Source organism: Delphinapterus leucas, chromosome 10, assembly GCF_059928025.1.
Source record: "Delphinapterus leucas isolate spDelLeu-1000000601 "Yukka" chromosome 10, BTC_Dleu_Yukka2, whole genome shotgun sequence".
Lineage (NCBI taxonomy): Eukaryota > Metazoa > Chordata > Mammalia > Artiodactyla > Monodontidae > Delphinapterus > Delphinapterus leucas.
Window position 1 is genome coordinate 3259365 of NC_143138.1, and position 17698 is coordinate 3277062.

The 17698-nt window shown below is 52.7% G+C and overlaps 1 protein-coding gene across 3 annotated transcripts in view; it reads left to right on the plus strand.

The window, feature by feature from the left end:
- CDYL (chromodomain Y like) overlaps nt 1-17698 on the plus strand; it is a 156419-nt gene that overhangs the window by 82998 nt on the left and 55723 nt on the right. For all 3 annotated transcript variants that reach the window (XR_016394508.1, XM_089918241.1, XM_022586569.3), the window contains exon 2: nt 1396-2062. Coding sequence is in view for 2 of the 3 variants with exons in the window: in XM_089918241.1 (XP_089774367.1) it covers nt 1396-2062 (667 nt within the window). In the remaining variant the exon portion in view is untranslated. The remainder of the gene's footprint in view (nt 1-1395; nt 2063-17698) is intronic.

Genomic DNA, 17698 nt, shown 5'->3' on the forward strand with positions numbered 1-17698 from the left:
GCAGAGGAATGGGAGGAAATCACTTTGAAAGCTCCCCGAGCTGCAGCCTGGGCCACGAGGGCCCACCGTGCAGGCCTGACGCCGCTGTGACGCGGGGTCTGCCTGGCGTGAGACCCGCCTTCTGCTGCAACCTGGCTTTCCTTCTCCTAGTCCTTGTCGCCCAGAGGCAGTCATGTGCATTTCACTTTAGGCTCTTCTGTAGTTCAGGGCTTTCGTTCTCTACGCCCCAGGTAGGTATACTGGCGAGTTTGGGGGGTATTTCGACAGTAGGGCAGATGCTGGGGTGTAGGGTGTTCCGCACTCCCCTCCAGCGTCTGCAGCTGTGCTCGGCTTCTGCTACTTTGGCATGTTAGGGAACTAGGTGCACCGTTGTGTCAGCTGGCCTAACCTGTAGCTTTGCCAGGAGTTTGCTGAAGACCCTGATAACGGCCTAGAAGACCCTGTCTCCTTAGTTAAAGAGCTGCCTGCCGTGTGGCCCAGGCCTCTGCGTACGAGGTACGAGGTACCTGCTGCCACCGGGGAAGCAGGCTGGTGGTTTCTGTGTTGACTGGAGAGGTAGCCACGGGTTGTATTTCCCCAGTAACTTGAGGGACATTATGTGAAACAGGTTCGTTCCCACAAGTCATAGACGCTCTCCCACCTACACTTAGGATGTCAATTAAGGCAGTGGAATTTGTCACGGTAATAACAGTACGTTTCATGCCAAGGTTGTGTAAATTCATAAATTTGATACGGGATGTGTTGATCACCAGATTCAAAGACTGACAGCATCTTCCTTTAAAGATGTTGGTTCACACTAGTTAAAACCAAGTTTAAAGGTAAATAACCTGACCATTCTACACCATTTTATTACCAATAAAGCGTTAAGTCCTCTGCTGACCTTTTTCATTTTAACTGAGTGCTTCTAAGTGACGCTGTCAGTACCGACCCTGTTTCCTCGGTGCGTGGGCCGGTGCCACCCTCAGGGCTCGGCCTGGACCACAGCTGTGCTGTTTCTTGGGCGCCTGCTGTTGGTAACAGGATGACCAGGCAGAAGGCTGGAGATGCCCAGCACTGTGGTCCAGTTGTGACCGTGAAAACCAGCTCAGGAGGTCGGCGTTCAGTATAAAAAATAGAAGGAGAGCCCCTCTTGAATCACAAAAAAATAAGCTACCTAACACGTCCATATATTCTGAGCATAAACTTTAAGCATTTTGTTTGACGTAATTTCAAGGAAATCGCTAAAACCCCGAATGCTCTGTTACTGTTCTGTTTTCAGACCGTTTGGCTCGGGAAGAGGCGATCGCGTGCATCACCTGTTGCGGTTTTTATTATTTTCGATGATCCATTATTATTACGCTTGCACCTTATCTTTCAGATAGTGCGTTTATACTTTTCTCTTTTCCCCTATAACAGGTTGAAAGAATCGTTGACAAAAGGAAGAACAAAAAAGGGAAGACGGAATATTTGGTCCGGTGGAAGGGCTACGACAGCGAGGACGACACCTGGGAACCGGAGCAGCACCTGGTAAACTGCGAGGAGTACATCCACGACTTCAACAGGCGCCACACCGAGAAGCAGCGGGAGGGCCCCTTCACCAGGGCCAACCGGGCCTCCCCGAACAACGCCAGGAAGCAGATTTCCAGGTCCACCAACAGCAGCTTTTCCAAGGCCTCTCCTAAATCGCTAGTGGTCGGCAAAGAGCACGAGCCCAAGGCCAGCCCGCTGTTTGCCGCCAGCCAGAAGTTCAGGAAGAACCCAGCCCCGTCGCTCTCGAACCGGAAGAACATGGACCTGGCCAAGTCAGGTATAAAGATCCTCGTGCCCAAGAGCCCCATCAAGAGCAGGACCGCAGTGGACGGCTTTCAGAGCGAGAGCCCCGAGAAACTGGACCCCGTCGAGCAGGGGCAGGAGGACACGGTGGCGCCGGAGGTGGCGGCCGAGAAGCCGGTCGGAGCCCTGCTGGGCCCCGGAGCCGAGCGGGCGCGGATGGGGAGCCGGCCCCGGATACACCCGCTGGTGCCGCAGGTGCCCGGCCCCGTGACCGCGGCCATGGCCACGGGGCTGGCCGTGAACGGGAAAGGTGAGTGATGGTCTTGGAGGGGCGTGGGGTCCCTGCCCCGGAGGGCAGTCTGGTGTGGGCCCGGGGGCTCCTGCGGGCTCCGCTTCTGACAGATGTCTGTCTGCGGGAACCCTGGAGCGGTTTCGCCAGCCCCCGTTTTCTTTCCTTGAAGCCTTTGACAGTGACGTCTGAAGTCAGCACTGGCTGTCTCTGTTTCATTGGCCGTCCGCAGACTGGACCAGCACGTTAACTTGATTTAAACAGTGTCCCACTCTGAGTAGGTGATGGCTGGGGTTTTTGTTCGGTTGGTTGGTTGGTGGGTTTTTTACAGCTAGTTTCTACCTTTATGCATCTCTTAGGCACTGGGTCTCATGTTAGGAATCCATCTGAATTCTCTAAGTGTGACTGGTATTGATGAGAAGTCATGGTTCTTGTTGTGCTAACCCATCTAAGTAACCGGAAGTGCCTTTCAAGGAGGATATTGATGACCTAAGAGCCTTCGGGACCTCGACTGGTCTAAGACAGTCCGCTGTTCGGGTCCCTTTTTCAGAGCAGGAGGCCGTTCAGCGTGGGTGCTCTTTTCTGTTCCACTTTTACCCTGTTCCTGACCCGGATGCTGCAGCTAGGGTGGTCATCCTGTGGCCTCCCCGACCCCAGGACAGCACACCTGGGGATCAGCACGGACAGCTACCTTCCCTGCCCTTTTCGTGTGCCTGGCGAGCCGCCACTTCTTCTAGAATATTCTGTTACATCTTCTCTAACATGTGCCTCACCTCACGGTACCTGCCTGCTGTCTTACCGGCCCCCCTGCTCCACCGCCTCTTGGCGACTCCCGTCCATTCGCTGTGATTCTTGGACGGGGGCGCGATCCCTGGTCGCAGCTGCTGTACCTAGTGGGCAGGCAGCCCCCAGTCTCTCCGCGGCCCTCCCCTGCCTGTCCAGCTCTCTCTCCACGTCAGGGCGCCTGCTCTTCTCTGCCCTATTCCTTCTCTGCCTCGTGGACACTGCTCTTCCTCTGGTCCAAGAGCCACCCGCTCCTGTGTCCCTTTGTCACTCGTGCCCCCTCGCCCTCCGTGTTGCAGGAGTGGGACGGTCTCTGTACCTGTGCGCATCTCCCTCAGCCCACGCTTAGTAGAATAATACGAAACGAGGAGAAGTGCTGTTGGTTTGTCTGGGGCGCCCTTCTCCTCCAGAGACATGTTCCCCTGAGACACCGCTCTGCCATCTTGCTGTGGTGCGTCCCGCCGTCTTGGGGGGATGTTACTGAAGTCAGGGTCCCCTTCGCACAGTAAAGGGGCCTCTCGCCAGTGTTTCCCAGACACGCGCTTCGCCCCGGCGCCGCTGCTCTGCCCTGCTTTTGGCCTTCGCCTGGAGCGCGTCCGCAGAGCTGACCTCTCGTGTGGCTGACTTGCCCACAGACACAGCCCTCTGACCTCGGCACGAGGAAGGAGCGTAGAGGCTCGGAGGCAGACGAGGCCCGACAGCCTGCTGATAGGAGGCTCCACTCTGCAGACGGGGGTCAGGTCCGGAGAGGCTGGATGCTCGGGCCGGGCGGGAATCAGCACGTCTCTTAGTTCCCACCCTGTTTTCTCCTCGCCACTGCCAGCCACCTTCACCAGGGAAAGAAACGTCTCCTGCTTCACCACTCACTCGGGCCAGGTGCCGCCTGGGCTCTGGTGCTGCAGACGAGGCCTGGGCCCGAGCTGCCATACTACAGCCCGTGGGCCCAGCCCCGTGTGGCCCAGGAGCTAAGAATGGTTGTCGCATTTTCTGATGTTTGAAAAAATCAAGAGGAATAATATTTCACGATCCGTGAAAATAGAAGAAATTCAGATTTCTGTTCCACAGAGGGTTATTGGAACCCAGGCACGTTCGTTCGTTCACCTACAGTCTGGCTGCTTTCCAGCTGCAGGGACAGAGTTGAATCACTGTGACGAGACTGTGTAGCCTGCAGGCTGAAGGTGGGCCGTTTGGTTTTTAACAGAAGAAGTTTGCTCACCCTGCTCTGGGAAGCCTTGGTCCTGGGAGTGGGGCACAGGGGCCTCAGATCCTGGGGCTCCCCTTTGATTGTCCACAGAGCTTGTGTGTACATACGTTTTCTGGCCGGAGGGGACCCATAATTTTCAAAACTATTGACTCTTAAGTTCCCACATTATGCTCTCAGCACAGTTCTGCAGGGTTGGCTGCCCTCAGCAGAAGCCCTCAATTTTGTATATACGGAGGGTTGTGGCTTCTATTCAAATAAAAAGTGGGTGACTTCCTTTTTTTTATCACTCGTAGCCATTTCAGAATTTTTTCAGTGTCTATAAGGGTGTCTGTGGTTAAAACCACAGGGGGCGTGTAAGCGTAAAATCTTAAATTATTTTATCTTGTTCTGCGGAGGTAGTTGATTGGGGTGAGAGTAACATATGTTTCCAAGGCCCCCTGTGACCGCCCTTCTCTTCTGCGCACCCCGGTCCCATACAGGTTGAGAATCTCCTCGCCACTTAGATGGTAGCAAGTCTGGCAGCCCCTCGGGAATGTCTTTAAGGCCGTGGTGAACCAGGCTTGCAGTGGTGTCCCAGACGCTCGTCAGGGTCACTGGGTGCCTTTGCTTCCTGTCACCCTCCTGCATGGAAGATGCTTTCGTTCTTGCTGCCACTGGACTGTGGGCTTCGGGAGGGATGTTGTCTTGCAGGGCTGAGCCTCCCCGCGGCCAGAGCAGGGCCTGTGTGTGGCGGGAGTGATATGGGTAGGACAGTGCTTGCTGGAGAAGAGGCTGTGTGACACATCCTTTTCGCCCTTTCGCTGGGTCACACTAAACGAGAGGGGGTGCTGTTGAAAAGACAAGGTCTGTGGTCCAGAGCATGGAACCTTCCGGAAAACCACATCCTCGCCTTCAGCGTGTCTCTTTCCTGACGAGCAGGACCGAGGCCCTCTTGGGTGGTTGGTCCACGTTCGTACTTTCTTAACACAGATGTTTGTTTCTACCTTCCACGGTAATTTTAGAGCCACACCAGAACCCTGATTTGTTTTTCTAAAACTAATTGGAGCAGCTACTTGCAGAGTCATCGGGAAATGAACCGTCTCCTATTCAAAACATTAATCGAGTAGGGGGTATATTTTTGCCACCAAGCACAGCAGATACTTAAATGCCTGTTACCCAAAAGAGTAAATGTTTCTGGAGAATTTTAACACACACGCACAGTGACTTTTACAGGCTAACCATATGTGTGTTTGGTTTTTGACTGTTTTAAGTATGAAACAGAGGTTTAAAAGATGATATATTGCTTCACTCAGAAATAGAAAAAATTTTAAATGTAGGCAATGCAGCTGTGTTTCCACTCTTTTTTATTAATAAGTTACTGTTTTCATGCTCTTTTAATTGCCTGATGAACTAATCCTACAAAGGAAGCAATTGCTTTTAAAAACTGTATTATTGTTACTTTGTTCTTTCGTGAATTCAAATGTATAGTTGATCACCATTCCACAGGTATGACATTTGAGAAAATACTAGTAGCAAACTGTCTTTTTGAAATGAGGTCTACACCGTATCAGTGTTATCATGTCGGGTTGGCTGCTGGGTTTTAAGTCAAAGCTAACAGATTTAGAGGAAAATGATGGAGGAAACACCTGAACACACCACATGTCTTCCACCCCGTGAGCATTTCAGTTGGAGGAAGCTCCCGGGGGAAATTTTCAGGAAAAGTTGGCTTCTTCTTTGGAGAAGCTGCAGCATAAAAGTTCCTCCCAGTAAGAATATGAAGGAGATGATTCCGGGGATCCCGGTCCAGAGCTCCTCTGCAGGAGGAGCCCCGGGGCCACTTGCTGTGTAGGCGCTGACATCGGAACTTACCTCCAGGGAAGGTTAGGAGGCCGGGAGACCAGTGCCCAGAGGCAGTCGCCGGTCAGCGGGGCCCCAGCAGGAAGTGTCCGCTGGACAAGAGGACGTTTGAGGCCACACTGTAGCAGACCGTCAGTTAAATGTGTGTACGAGGGCTCACCTCACCACGAAGGATTTCCATTTGAAACCAACAAGCGTTTGTCATTTGTCGTAGTCTCCCAGGGGGGAGATGACCCGCCAGCGGCTCGCGGGCACTCAGCTTTGCCCGCCCTGAGCACACGGTAGATGGCCCCGCAGACCGGTGCAGTCGCCCCGTTTCCTTCCTGAGCTGAGGTCGGCGGCCCCCAAATCTGGATGTGCTTCAGAGTCCCGTGGAGTTTCAGGCACAAGGCCCCACGGAGAAGAGGTTTCTGCCCTGCGGCAGCAGCCTGTGGGGTGAAGTCTGTCACCCCCAGGAGTCTCTGAAAACATACAGACCGTCATCATTTTACTTGAAAACTTATAAATGGGCGGTTCTTTGCCAGTCCCCGATGTGGAGCCCAGGCCTTTAAAGGGGTGCTTTCACTTGCCACTTGTTTGAAGAGCGAGCCTCTTTCTTTACACGTGGACCCACTGGTTTTGTGTGGCGCACACCCTTAAACCCTCTTCTCCTGTTTCCAGTTCGTATTTCATTAAAGTGGACACGATCTTAGGTACTTACCAGTCTGCCTGGGTGCACAGCCCTAGCATTTTTCTTTCTTCCCACTTTCTCACTTACACCTGATTTGACCATTCCTTTTACCCGTACGCTGTGTATACTTTCCAGAGCATCACTGTTTTCTTTGAAGCATCAGCTCACCATTCGTAATCATATCTCCTATCTTGTGTAAAATGAACTAAGTGTGATCATGACAGATTCAACGGGCCTAAGACGTTTTAGGGAGTCACCCAGCCAGCTCTGGACCAGCCCGAGTCCCAGCAGGAGGAACCCGACCTGACTGCCGAGCTCCGACCTCTGCTTCTGGGAGACTCGCCTCCTCGCTCCTCTGCGAGGTTTTAGGGACGCTCAGGAGTGCTTGGGACTCGGGGCAGCATTGACCCAGTGAGCCCACTTCAGAGCCCTTGTGACTGTTTGGTTTTCTCTCTTCGTTTCCACTGTCTTTGTGTCTCTGCCTATTCCAGTGGTTCTCGGAGTGTGGTGCCCAGAGCAGCGTCAGCACCCGGGCACCTGCTAGGAACGCACACCCCTGGGCCCCGTCCCGCCTCTCGAGCCGGACTCTCTCTCAGGTGGGCCCAGCACACCCTCCAGGTGGTTCTCAGGCCATCCTGTGCTGTGTTCCCTTGTAAGTTTGTGGTTTTGTAGAGCAAGATGGGAACGAACTATCTACTACTAAATGCTTGCGTTTGTAGTATACTTTACGTTCTTACAGTTAGACAGATTTAGTTCCTATTCGCTCTTGAGATCTTGATTTGAAATTGTCTTTAGGCATTTGTAAATTATTTTTAAATAAATACTTTAATAATTAAACATTTTTAATGACAGGAAAACATAAAATAATTAAAACATCTCAAAGAACAGAAAGACTTCCCTGGTGGCGCGGTGGTTGAGAGTCCGCCTGCCGATGCAGGGGACACGGGTTCGTGTCCTGGTCTGGGAAGATCCCACATGCCGCGGAGCGGCTGGGCCCGTGAGCCATGGCCGCTGAGCCTGCGCGTCCGGAGCATGTGCTCCGCAACGGGAGAGGCCACAGCAGTGAGAGGCCTGTGTACCGCAAAAAAAAAAAAAAAAAAGAACAAAAAGAAAAGTAAAAGCTCCCCCGCCCCAGAGAGAACTGCTGCTAACAGTTTTTTCCTTTCAGAAATTGTACAAACATTTACATCTTTTCAGTACATCCGTGGGCTCATACTTGTCGTGTGGTTCTACCAGCTAGGTTTCTTTTTTACTTTCATAATGCGTCTTGGATGTACTTTTCAGATGCACATGAACAGCCCTCCACCATTCTTTCAGAGATGTCGTGGTTATTTATCGCACGGCCTCAGTGACTTCATGTCGGTGCTTCTCAGCAGGGGGCACTGTGGCGCCTGGGCCTGGGTGCTCCCCTGGTTTAGTGCCCCTGGTCCTGCCCTTAAGGCGCTAGAGTGGCCTCAGGCATAGTGTGTCGTGTTCCCACAGGGGCCTGTGTCTGGCCTCATCCTTTAGGTGAGAACCACAGCTATAGGCATTGTGAGTTTTTCCCCCGTAAATGAATAAATTTAATTGATGCTACAACAGCAGAAATGGTAACGTACCTCCTGTCTTAAACACTAGTAATCCAGAAATACTGTGATTTTTGACACAAGTAATTTTCAAGTACATCGAGCGAAACAGGAAAGTTGACCATGGCCACCTCCGCTCAGAATACCATTTCCTTCCCCAGAGGGAACATTAATAGTTTGAAGTGTGTCATTTCAGATGTTTTTCTGGGTGTCTGTACTCTTCGATATGGAATCGTACTCCATAAATGTTCTTGGATTTGTCTTTTTCATTTGACATCCTGTCTTGGAGAACTTTGTATTTTAAGACTCACATCTCTACCTCAATTCTTTTGAAGTCATAAACTTGATTTTTCTTTTGATACTATTTCAAACTTATGGAGAAGTTGGGGGACAGTACAAGAAAAACCCGTCTACCGTTTTATCCATGTTCACCGATTGTCTGCGTTTTGCCTCATTTGCTCTCTCCCCCCTCCGCCCCGTGCATGTGTGTATTTATTCCCGCACGTACGTGCATGCATAGACACTGCTGTTATCCTGCATCATTTGAGGCGGCACGCTTGCTGCTGTGAACAAGAGTAAATGCAAGGGCTACGACTGACCTAAGATTCAAATGTTAGCAAATTGCTCTCTAAACAAGCTTGCAGGCTGGGTGCCCATCGACCTGTTCTTAATCAACCTTTAAGTATCTGCCCAGGGGCTTCCCTGGTGGTGCAGTGGTTGAGAGTCCACCGGGTTCGTGCTCCGGTCCGGGAAGATCCCACATGCCGCGGAGCGGCTGGGCCCGCGAGCCAAGGCCGCTGAGCCTGCGCGTCCGGAGCCTGTGTTCCGCAACGGGAGAGGCCACAACAGTGAGAGGCCCGCGTTACTGCAAAAAAAAAAAAATCTGCCCAACGAGAAGGTAGAAAATGGTATCATTGTTTTAATTTTAAAACATGAAAACTCTGTTTTTACAGGTTATAATTGCTGGTTTGCATTTATTTTTCTTAGTCCCCTTTATATAGCCCTTGCCTATTTTGCAGTGGGCGGGGAGGGGCGGTGTTGGCGGTGTGTGGAGGGAGGGATGGGTGGTTCAGCTCTTCCAACGTGTGAAGACTTCATGAACGTGCATGTCACCCTTGCCCGGGGGCCACACTCGTCTCGTGTCTGAGCCACCGTGTGTGCTCATCCTCCTGGCTCCCACGCCAGGGGGTAGAGTGAACGGGCCTGTCTGGTCTCTGCCTTAAGGGATATTTATAGCAGTTTAAAGAGAACAGCCCAAATTAATTTGCATTAATTTTATGGTTCTTGCCCAGGTTTGAATATGCCGAAGTGTGTTATTTTATTAACTTGGAGTTTTATAATTTTAAAAGAATTTGGATTCCTTAGGTCGTCATATGCAAAGAAAGAACCTTTCTGACTACAGTTCCTGCTCCTTTTGAACTTTGTTAACTGAGTGGTACACGGGCAGAAGAACAACCACATATTCAGGTGAAATTCCTTTTTTTTTTTAACGTTTGCTCTTGCTGCTGCCGACTAGTGGGGCTGAACACCTGTTCCAAACCCCACGCATCTTCTGTATCATGTATTCTTATTGCTGTCACCTGCGGCGGGGGGCTGGGCTTCTGGGATATGCCGCCAGTGACATCCTTGACAGACAGCTGTCCACAGCTGTGTGTGGACACCCACCCAGTCTCACCTCCGAGCCTGCCCTTCTGTCGCCTTTGTTCTGTCGTAAGTTCTCCAACCCGCTGCTGCTGCTTCCAGAGCATCTCGTGTTACAGACGAGGCTGGTTCTGAAAGAGAAAGTGATTTGGTAGAGTTGGTGGGACAGGAGGGTCCATGATAGAACCTGCTCCTGACTCCTGTTTGGTTCTTCTGTGTCACACGGGCGACAAGGGACTTTTTATAAGCATGGTTCACAATACTGACCGTACTATAATAGTCGAGATTTTTTTCTGTCTCCAGTGAGTGAAATGACTCAAATCGGTTTAAACAAGCAAACAAAAATGCCTCCATTGGGTCAGAGTAGGATCCAGGCACAGCTGGATCCAGCCACCCCCAGAACCCCGTCTCCCCGCCACAGGCTGTCTCTGCTTCGTTCAGAGGGTGAGGGCTGGCGTGCCGACCCTCTCAGCAAACCGGGCAGAGAAGAGTCTCCTCCTTCCCAGAAGTTCCAGCGGGTGAGAACAGCTCACCCAGAGTCTGGCTCCCCAGGGAACACCCCAGCCGACGAGCAGCAGAAATGGGAGCTGGGCTGAGCCCCCGAGAGCCTCAACACATTTAAGGTTACTGAGTACGTTTAAAATATAACTCTGCTCTCCTCAGTTACAGAAAATCGTGTGTGTTAAATATTGATCATTGAATAATAACAGCTCCAGTGACTGTCCCGTTCCGGCCTCTGGGTGGCCCTCTCTCGCGGACATGGTCCTCCTCGCCCCGCCGGCCGCCACGGCTGCTCACCGTGAAAGTGGACACGAGCTGCCCTTTCACTTCCTAGCTTTGTGCGTAAGTTGGGTGCTCTTCTGCCTGTTGTGGCCCTCGCGGTCCTGTCTTGGGGGCTGCCGCTGTGTTTATCTCCTCCTAATTTGATGTCACCTTTTAAAAGTCGGTCACATTTTTAATTACACATGAGGGAAGGTGATTTTCATAAGTCAGTTTATCAGGCACCGCTTGAAGGAAGACCCTTATTAGGAGCCGAGTTCCCCAGGATGCCCTCGCTGTGGGCGGAGAGGTCTGCAGTGGCCCGGGAACCTGGACTGGGTGGAGGAGAGCCGATTCCCTAGAGGAATCTCTGAGAGGAAAGTCTGGTGGGGAAGGTCCAGAACAGGTGGACGAATCCGAAAACACTGTAGACGGTGGGATGTGAAAGCATTTCAGTCTCCTCTGGAACCTTCTGTATCGTCTGGTCCGGTTGTTTACTTAGAGTAGGTGCTTGATGAACGTTTGTATGTGAGTGGACGAGTTGCCGGAGGAATTTTTGTCTCTTCTGCTTTCATCCTTAGTGTTTGTCTTCTAAAAAGAGTGTGAGTGAAAAAGAAACAGCAGATCTGTCAGGGGAGATGGGAGAGATTGCCAAGGAAGTAAGAGCCAGGGCACGTTTGGAGCTTGCGTGCAAATATGAAGTGAGAGGTGATTCTTCGAGCTGGAAAAACTGAAGAAAACATCTGTAGGTTAATGTGGTGTAGAACATCTTTTTTAAAACACCAGTGAATAATTTCACTTTGTATGACAGCGTGCAGGAGGCAACTTGATAGGTAATGACTCGGGCCTCTCCCGAGATGCACCCACTTCCAGAACCCCGGGTCGCCAGAATGAGCTTCAGACCAGTGGAGCCTGTCCCGGGCCTCGGGCCCAGGTCCTTTCGAGGTGGAAATGACCTCGGTGTTCAGTTCTGTGTGTTTCCGCCGTGGAGCTGGCTTCTCCCTTCTCATCTGCCCCCAGCTTAGCAGCGTTCATTGCTGTGTCCTCGTCAGATTCCCCGATGTCCTCAACCTCCTGGGAGGGGATGTCCCGCCCGCCTTCCTGCCCCCGGGCCTCCTGCCCTCGGCTCTGGGGTGGAGGTGCTGACCCCCAGGCTCTGGGGCCCGCGGTGCCAGGCAGCTTCCTCCGGGTCTGTGTCTTCTCCCCTGTCACTGACTGATGCTCCGACCTCCCGGTGCTGCTCCAGCATCCCTCAGAGACGGGCTTCACACCTTTATTCCCACCCTAGGACTCGGCCTGACATCTCACTTCTGACCCCGGGAAAGCACCGGCCCGGCGTGCTGCGGCCAGTCCCCCACTTCATCCCATCCACCTGTCACTGGTCCTCACGACGCAATGGCTGGTACTTGTCCCAGCGTTGGACTGATAGAGAATGTCAGGATTCACAACCCCTTTTCCTCAGGGTTTGATCTCTTAAAAACGATCTTGTTGCCACCCTGATCCTCGCTTCCCTCTTGGGCCTCACTCTGGAGAATTTAGTCTACATTCTTGGTCCTCTCCTTTCCTCCTCTGCCCTCGGTCTGGCTCTCGGCACCCGGACCTCTGGCCACCCCAGCCACGGAGTCGGGGCTCCAGCCTTTTAATGTTTTATGTGGAACGGAGGACATGTTTCGTATGGCTTATCACGTCTTTTAGTTTTGTTTTCATTTTCAGGTGTGGCAACAAACACATAAACACCAAGTTTACCATCTGGAACATCGTTAAGCGTGTAGTTCAGAAATGTTAAGTGCATTCACCTTGTCACACAGCGGAGCTCTAGAACTTCTTCCTCTTACAGAGTGACACTCTGTCCCCACTAAACACTAATGCCCCTCCCCACAGCCTTTGGCAACACCATCCTACTGTCTGTTTCTATGATACTGACTACTTAAGGGACCTCATATAGTGCAGTCACACAGCATTTGTCCTTTTGTGTCTGCCTTATGTCACTGAGCGTAACGTCCTCAAGGTTCATCCGTTGTTATAGCCTGTCAGAATTTCCTCCTTTTTAAAGACTGCGTACTATTCCATGGTATGTATGTATTTTTTTCCTTCATCTGTCGATGGATGCTTGGGTGCTTCCACCTCTTGGCTATTGTGAATGATGCTACGATGAACATGGGTGTACAGACATCTCTTCAAGATCCTGCTTTGAATTCTTTTGGCTAAATACCCAGAGGTGGGATTGCCACATCACGTGGTGATTCTGTTTTTAATTTTTTGAGGACCACATAGCAGCCACAGTATTTTACATCCCACCAGCAGTGCACAAGGGTTTCCATTTCTCCACATCCTTGCCAACGCTTGTTGCATCTTTGTTTTTAAAATACTTGTTCTGGAGCGCTGCTGTTCCCTGTTCGCCTTTTACCTCTCGTTTTCTTTTCGGTTGCCTCTGTGCTAAGTGGCACGGTCCCCGGGGCTGTTCGCCGTGGCACCTGTTCACAGAGGGATGTTTGGTGTGCCGGGCCGTCAGGGCGACCCTCGCGGAGCAGCTGCTGGTGCTGGGAGCATCGCCTGGGGTTCCGATGCCTGGGCACTCCCTGCTGCCTACACACTCAGGGGCCTTCGTCCAGCTCAGCCAAGGTAGCAGGCCGAGCTCCGGTCCCCTGAAATGGAGGTGACACCCTCCTCTTCATAGCTGTACCCGGTGGACAGGGGACTTCTGGGGAGTAAGAACCAAGACTCCCGTCCTACTTTTTCTACCACCTGCCTGGCCTCATGGTAGGAGCTGAATGTGTGGAGTGGATAAAAGCATTTTCTTTCCTGGTTCATCTTAACATGGCTTCTCATTACTAGCGTTTTATTGAATATTAATAGAGTATTGTTTTGTCTGGGCAAAAATCTAATTAAAGAATTCATTCAACTTCAGCAAACAAACGCGGTGAGGACAGAGCACTCCCTCTAGCTGTAAAGTGCTTGCCATCATCTGGGTGCTATGGGGAGAAGAAGGCTTCTGCGTGCTTTCTCCCGGGGCCTGGTTCCGGGGGCTCTTGGCTCACCTGCCCCTCCCCCTCTCTGTGGCTGCTGTGGGCCCTGAAGCTGGAGCTGGCTGTGCTGGGTTCATCTCACTAGGCTTCAGACATGGTTTCTGGTTGAGGGTGTTCCGTGCTGATGGTCAGCTGTCTCCACACGGGGGCGGGGGGCAGGGGGGTCCTGGAAGCTCCGTGCGTCCTCACCACACACTTGGCGAGCATCTCCTGTGTGCAGGCTCCGTGCTGGATGCTGGGCGTTGAGAGCTCAATAAAACACAGCCCCTGACTTCCAGGGGCGCATAGCCCGGAGGGACAGTTGTTGGTGAAAGAGCCCTCGTTTCTGACTACGGGGCTCTGTTGAATGGCGCGGTGGTTGACAGAGAAAGTAGCTCTGTCCCTGGTCCAGGACGGATGGAGCCAGAGCACGGCCACCGCCAGGCCGCAGTGTTCAAAGTTGAGCCCTGGGGTCTAGGCAGTGTTCCTCAAGGCAAGAGCAGTAAACCAGACTATCGATAAGGAGATGGTCATAAACTTACCCTTGTGCAGACCTGCTCTTGCTGAAATGATGACATCTAATGAGATAAACTGTCTCTGTTTAAAAAGCAGTTACCGGGCTTCCGTGGTAGCGCAGTGGATGAGAGTCCGCCTGCCGATGCAGGGGACGCAGGTTCATGCCCCGGTCCGGGAAGATCCCACGTGCCGCGGAGCGGCTGGGCCCGTGAGCCATGGCCGCTGATCCTGCGTATCTGGAGCCTGTGCTCTGCAACGGGAGAGGCCGCAACAGTGAGAGGCCCGCGTACTGCAAAAAAAAAAAGCAGTTACCCTTCTATAGCAAATACCCATCTCCCCTAGTGATAAGGAGCTAAATAACTGCCTCGCAGTCTAGAACCATAAACGGGACCTGCCGAGACGTTGGAAAGATTTTTTTGTTCCAGGTTGTGTTCTGAACTGTGTACATGCTCCTCAAAGCAAGGGGATTTGTTACCCCTTCTTCTGTTCACCGGTCACAACTCCCCCAGCCTCCAGCCCCCGCCTTTGGGAAGATGCACGTCATAATCAGGTTTCTTTATGATAACGTCTTGTCTGCCTCCCCTGCTTCATTCGTGAAGAGTTGTTTGTGCTTAAAAATATTTTCTAATGGGGACATAGTAAGTTCTCAAAATACCTTAAAACAACCCCCTTTCTGGCCAGTTATCTCAGTCACAGTCATCTCTCATTTCTGTCTGCAGTTCAAGTTCTTTTTTACGTGTGGGTGACACGAGGAGGGCCAGGGGAGGGCAGTTCTTTCTTACGTCAGGAGAAAAGAGGTAGATGCCTTAGGGCCACGTCAGCCACTGCGAAACGCAGCTCTCCCACCTCCGTGCTGAGGTCACCATCACAAAGTCCACACACGAGAAGCGAGACGTTGGGTCCCCAGCAGACCTCACAGTCCCTGTGTCGTCCGCTGCACCCGGAGGTCAGGCCCCACCCCGTCCTCAGCTGCACTTTTAAGGCTTTACCCCTGTCCCAGCCCAGCCCACCGCCAGCCTCACCTGAATTCCAGAAGTCAAACTGGGTCAAGCAGATAGTGCGCCCCCGTGAGGACGGTTGTGGAATTGCCGGTGCATCCCGGTCTCGCTGACTCTGGGCTCACATGATCAGGAGATTGACTACCCTGAGTCTGCGTGGTGGGCTCTGTCCTCTGCAACCCCAAGACCAGACGAGGAATGTGAAGCCCGCTGAGGCGTCCTTGCTGCTGGACGGCACCGTCCTGATTGGTCTCTGGCAGCTCCCTGCCTGTGTGTCAGGGTCGGTCCCAGGTCTTAGTCCTTGGGATCTGATGCCAGTGTGGGTGCTGGCCTCCCCCGTCCCCCGAGACGAGCCCGGATTGTCTCCTAAACTAGTCGCCGATTTTGAAAAACGGGGTTTGTCACCAAGGAGGACAGAATCTCAGGACGTGCTTCATCCAGGGCACGTGCAGTTGGGAGCCACCTGTGGGAGGGTGAACCGCTGTATTATCTGGAGGTAATAAAGGGAGTCGTAAGGTTTGTTTTCGAGAATTAAATCAGTGAAGGCTTTGGCTCCATCTGGGTTGGGGGCAAAGACCCTGGAGCCTGAACCACGTCTCGTGTCTGGAAGCCCCTCACTTCCCCAGGGCTGGCAGCTCAAGTGCTGGGCCCCTTACGATGGAGACCTTTCCTCTCCAGCCCACAGGACCATTTCTAGTGTCATTCTCGTGGCAATTCCTGCAACTCTACAGGGGTTGGAGCCTTAAAAAAAAGTCACTGGTTCTAATTAAATCTTAAAGTCAAAGTAACAAGATGTGGTATGTGAGGAGGCCTGCCCACAGTTTTAATTAAGTTTCATGTTGGTAACGGGGGGGGGTGAAGTTTTCGCCTTTCATCCAGTGGGTCCACCCGTCCCACGGACGTGTGATGTGATTTTCATGAAATGTAACACGTTATCACCTGAAGCTCTTGGCGCTGGACTGCGATCTTGCTGATACAGTTAAATCACGCACCCCTGTGAGCATCCTGATTGTAGCATTTCTTCTCCGGATGACACTTTCAGCAAAGCGGGACAGCTGTTTCCTGTACTTGGCATTAGCTCTGAAGGTTACACGACATCTTGGTTTTGAGGGAATCCTATGATACCGTGAACATGATCGGGGGATTACGGAAGCGCATGCTGTTTAATTATCGTGTCGCCAGTACTCTGCCCACATGGCTTCTGGTCTCACCGGCCACAGCACGAGTGTAAAGGTTGTAGGAAGAGGACAGCCCACAGCCCACACCAGCCTTGGGACGGGTGACGTCTTACGCGGGGTGTGACTGCAGCTGCAGCGTTTCCGTTCCCTGGCGCTCATACTACCTTGTGGACTTCAGAGGGAGAGTGGAAGCATTCCGTCCTCCTGTCAGAAGGTTGACTCCCGTGCTTCGCTTTTGCAGCCCAGCCTCACCTGATGGGCCACAGTCGCCCCAGCTTGCCAGCAGCCTCGAGCGGGAGCGGTGTGAACAGCCTCCATCTGAGTTTTGCTTTGTCGGCTTCCTGTGGGGAAGGAGGAGTTACCCCAGTAAATTCCCCGCTTGCGGAGTAATCCAGTTGTCACAGGGGGCCCCTGCTGTGCGTTTCACGAGCAGGGGGACACTGGGGTCTGCCCCTGTGTGGGCCTGGGCCGGCTGGGGAGATGCTGGCAGGGTCTTCAGAGCCACAGCCATGACCGCGTATCCGGTCCACGTTAGAACCCGGGGCTCTAGTGGGTCAGGTGGGTGCCGCCCGAGAGCTGGGATGTCGCCCAGATGTCCTGCTGCAAAAAGAGGAGCCGCTGGAAAATGCAGAACAAGCCACGGCAGTCGTGGTGTCTGTTTCCCCGATTCGGGGGAGAACGGAGAGAAAAGCTGACTGGGGGAGTTTGGCCCTAGTACAGTTTCGAAGTACGTAGTCTTAATGTTCAAAGCTGGATTCTGAAATTACTGTTACTTTTTATACAGTGTTTATGTAACTGAGCAGGTGTTTGCTTTGTATTTTGAGTCTGTTGTGCTGAGGTCAGTTTTCCTTCTTGACCCTTGAGTAGCTCTTGTCCTCATCTGTGAAATGATGTGTCAGGTTAAACCTTCTCTCTTGATCTCTTGCTTTTCAGCCTGTGGTTCTGGTCTGTGTAAGGTGAGCACGCAGTTCTGAGTCTGGCTCGCCCTTGAGTTCCGTGTCCCAGGCCTCCCTCCTGGGGGTCCACAGTGAAGAGACGCACACGCCTGCCCGCAGTCAGGGGCTCTGGGCCGCCCTCTTCAGTGTGCACCGGCGGCCCCCTCTAAAGGGCAGACGCGTGCCCAGCCACGCGCGGTGAATACCTGGGTCTCTCGCAAAGGTGGGTGTGGTCCCGTCTCCGGCATTGCTCTGGAAGCGGGTTAAGCATCGCAGCCAGAGGGGCTCCTTGGCAACAGCCTGATCCAGCCGGATGGGAAAGGGGCCTGTGAGCCGCACGGCAGGCCATCGGCCCTGCAGGTGGTCACCGGGGTGAAAGCACAGGATTTACAACTCGGCTTTCACCTCATAGACTCGAATAGTGCGGCCTTGGACCCTAGTTTGAGAAGCACTCATCTAGTGCCTGGCCAAGGCTAGACCTTTGCCTTAGAAGTGTGCTCTAGGAGATGCTGGTTTGCTCAGCCTACAGCTCTGCAGCCCAAGCTGGCTGCTCGGTGACTGCGGGCC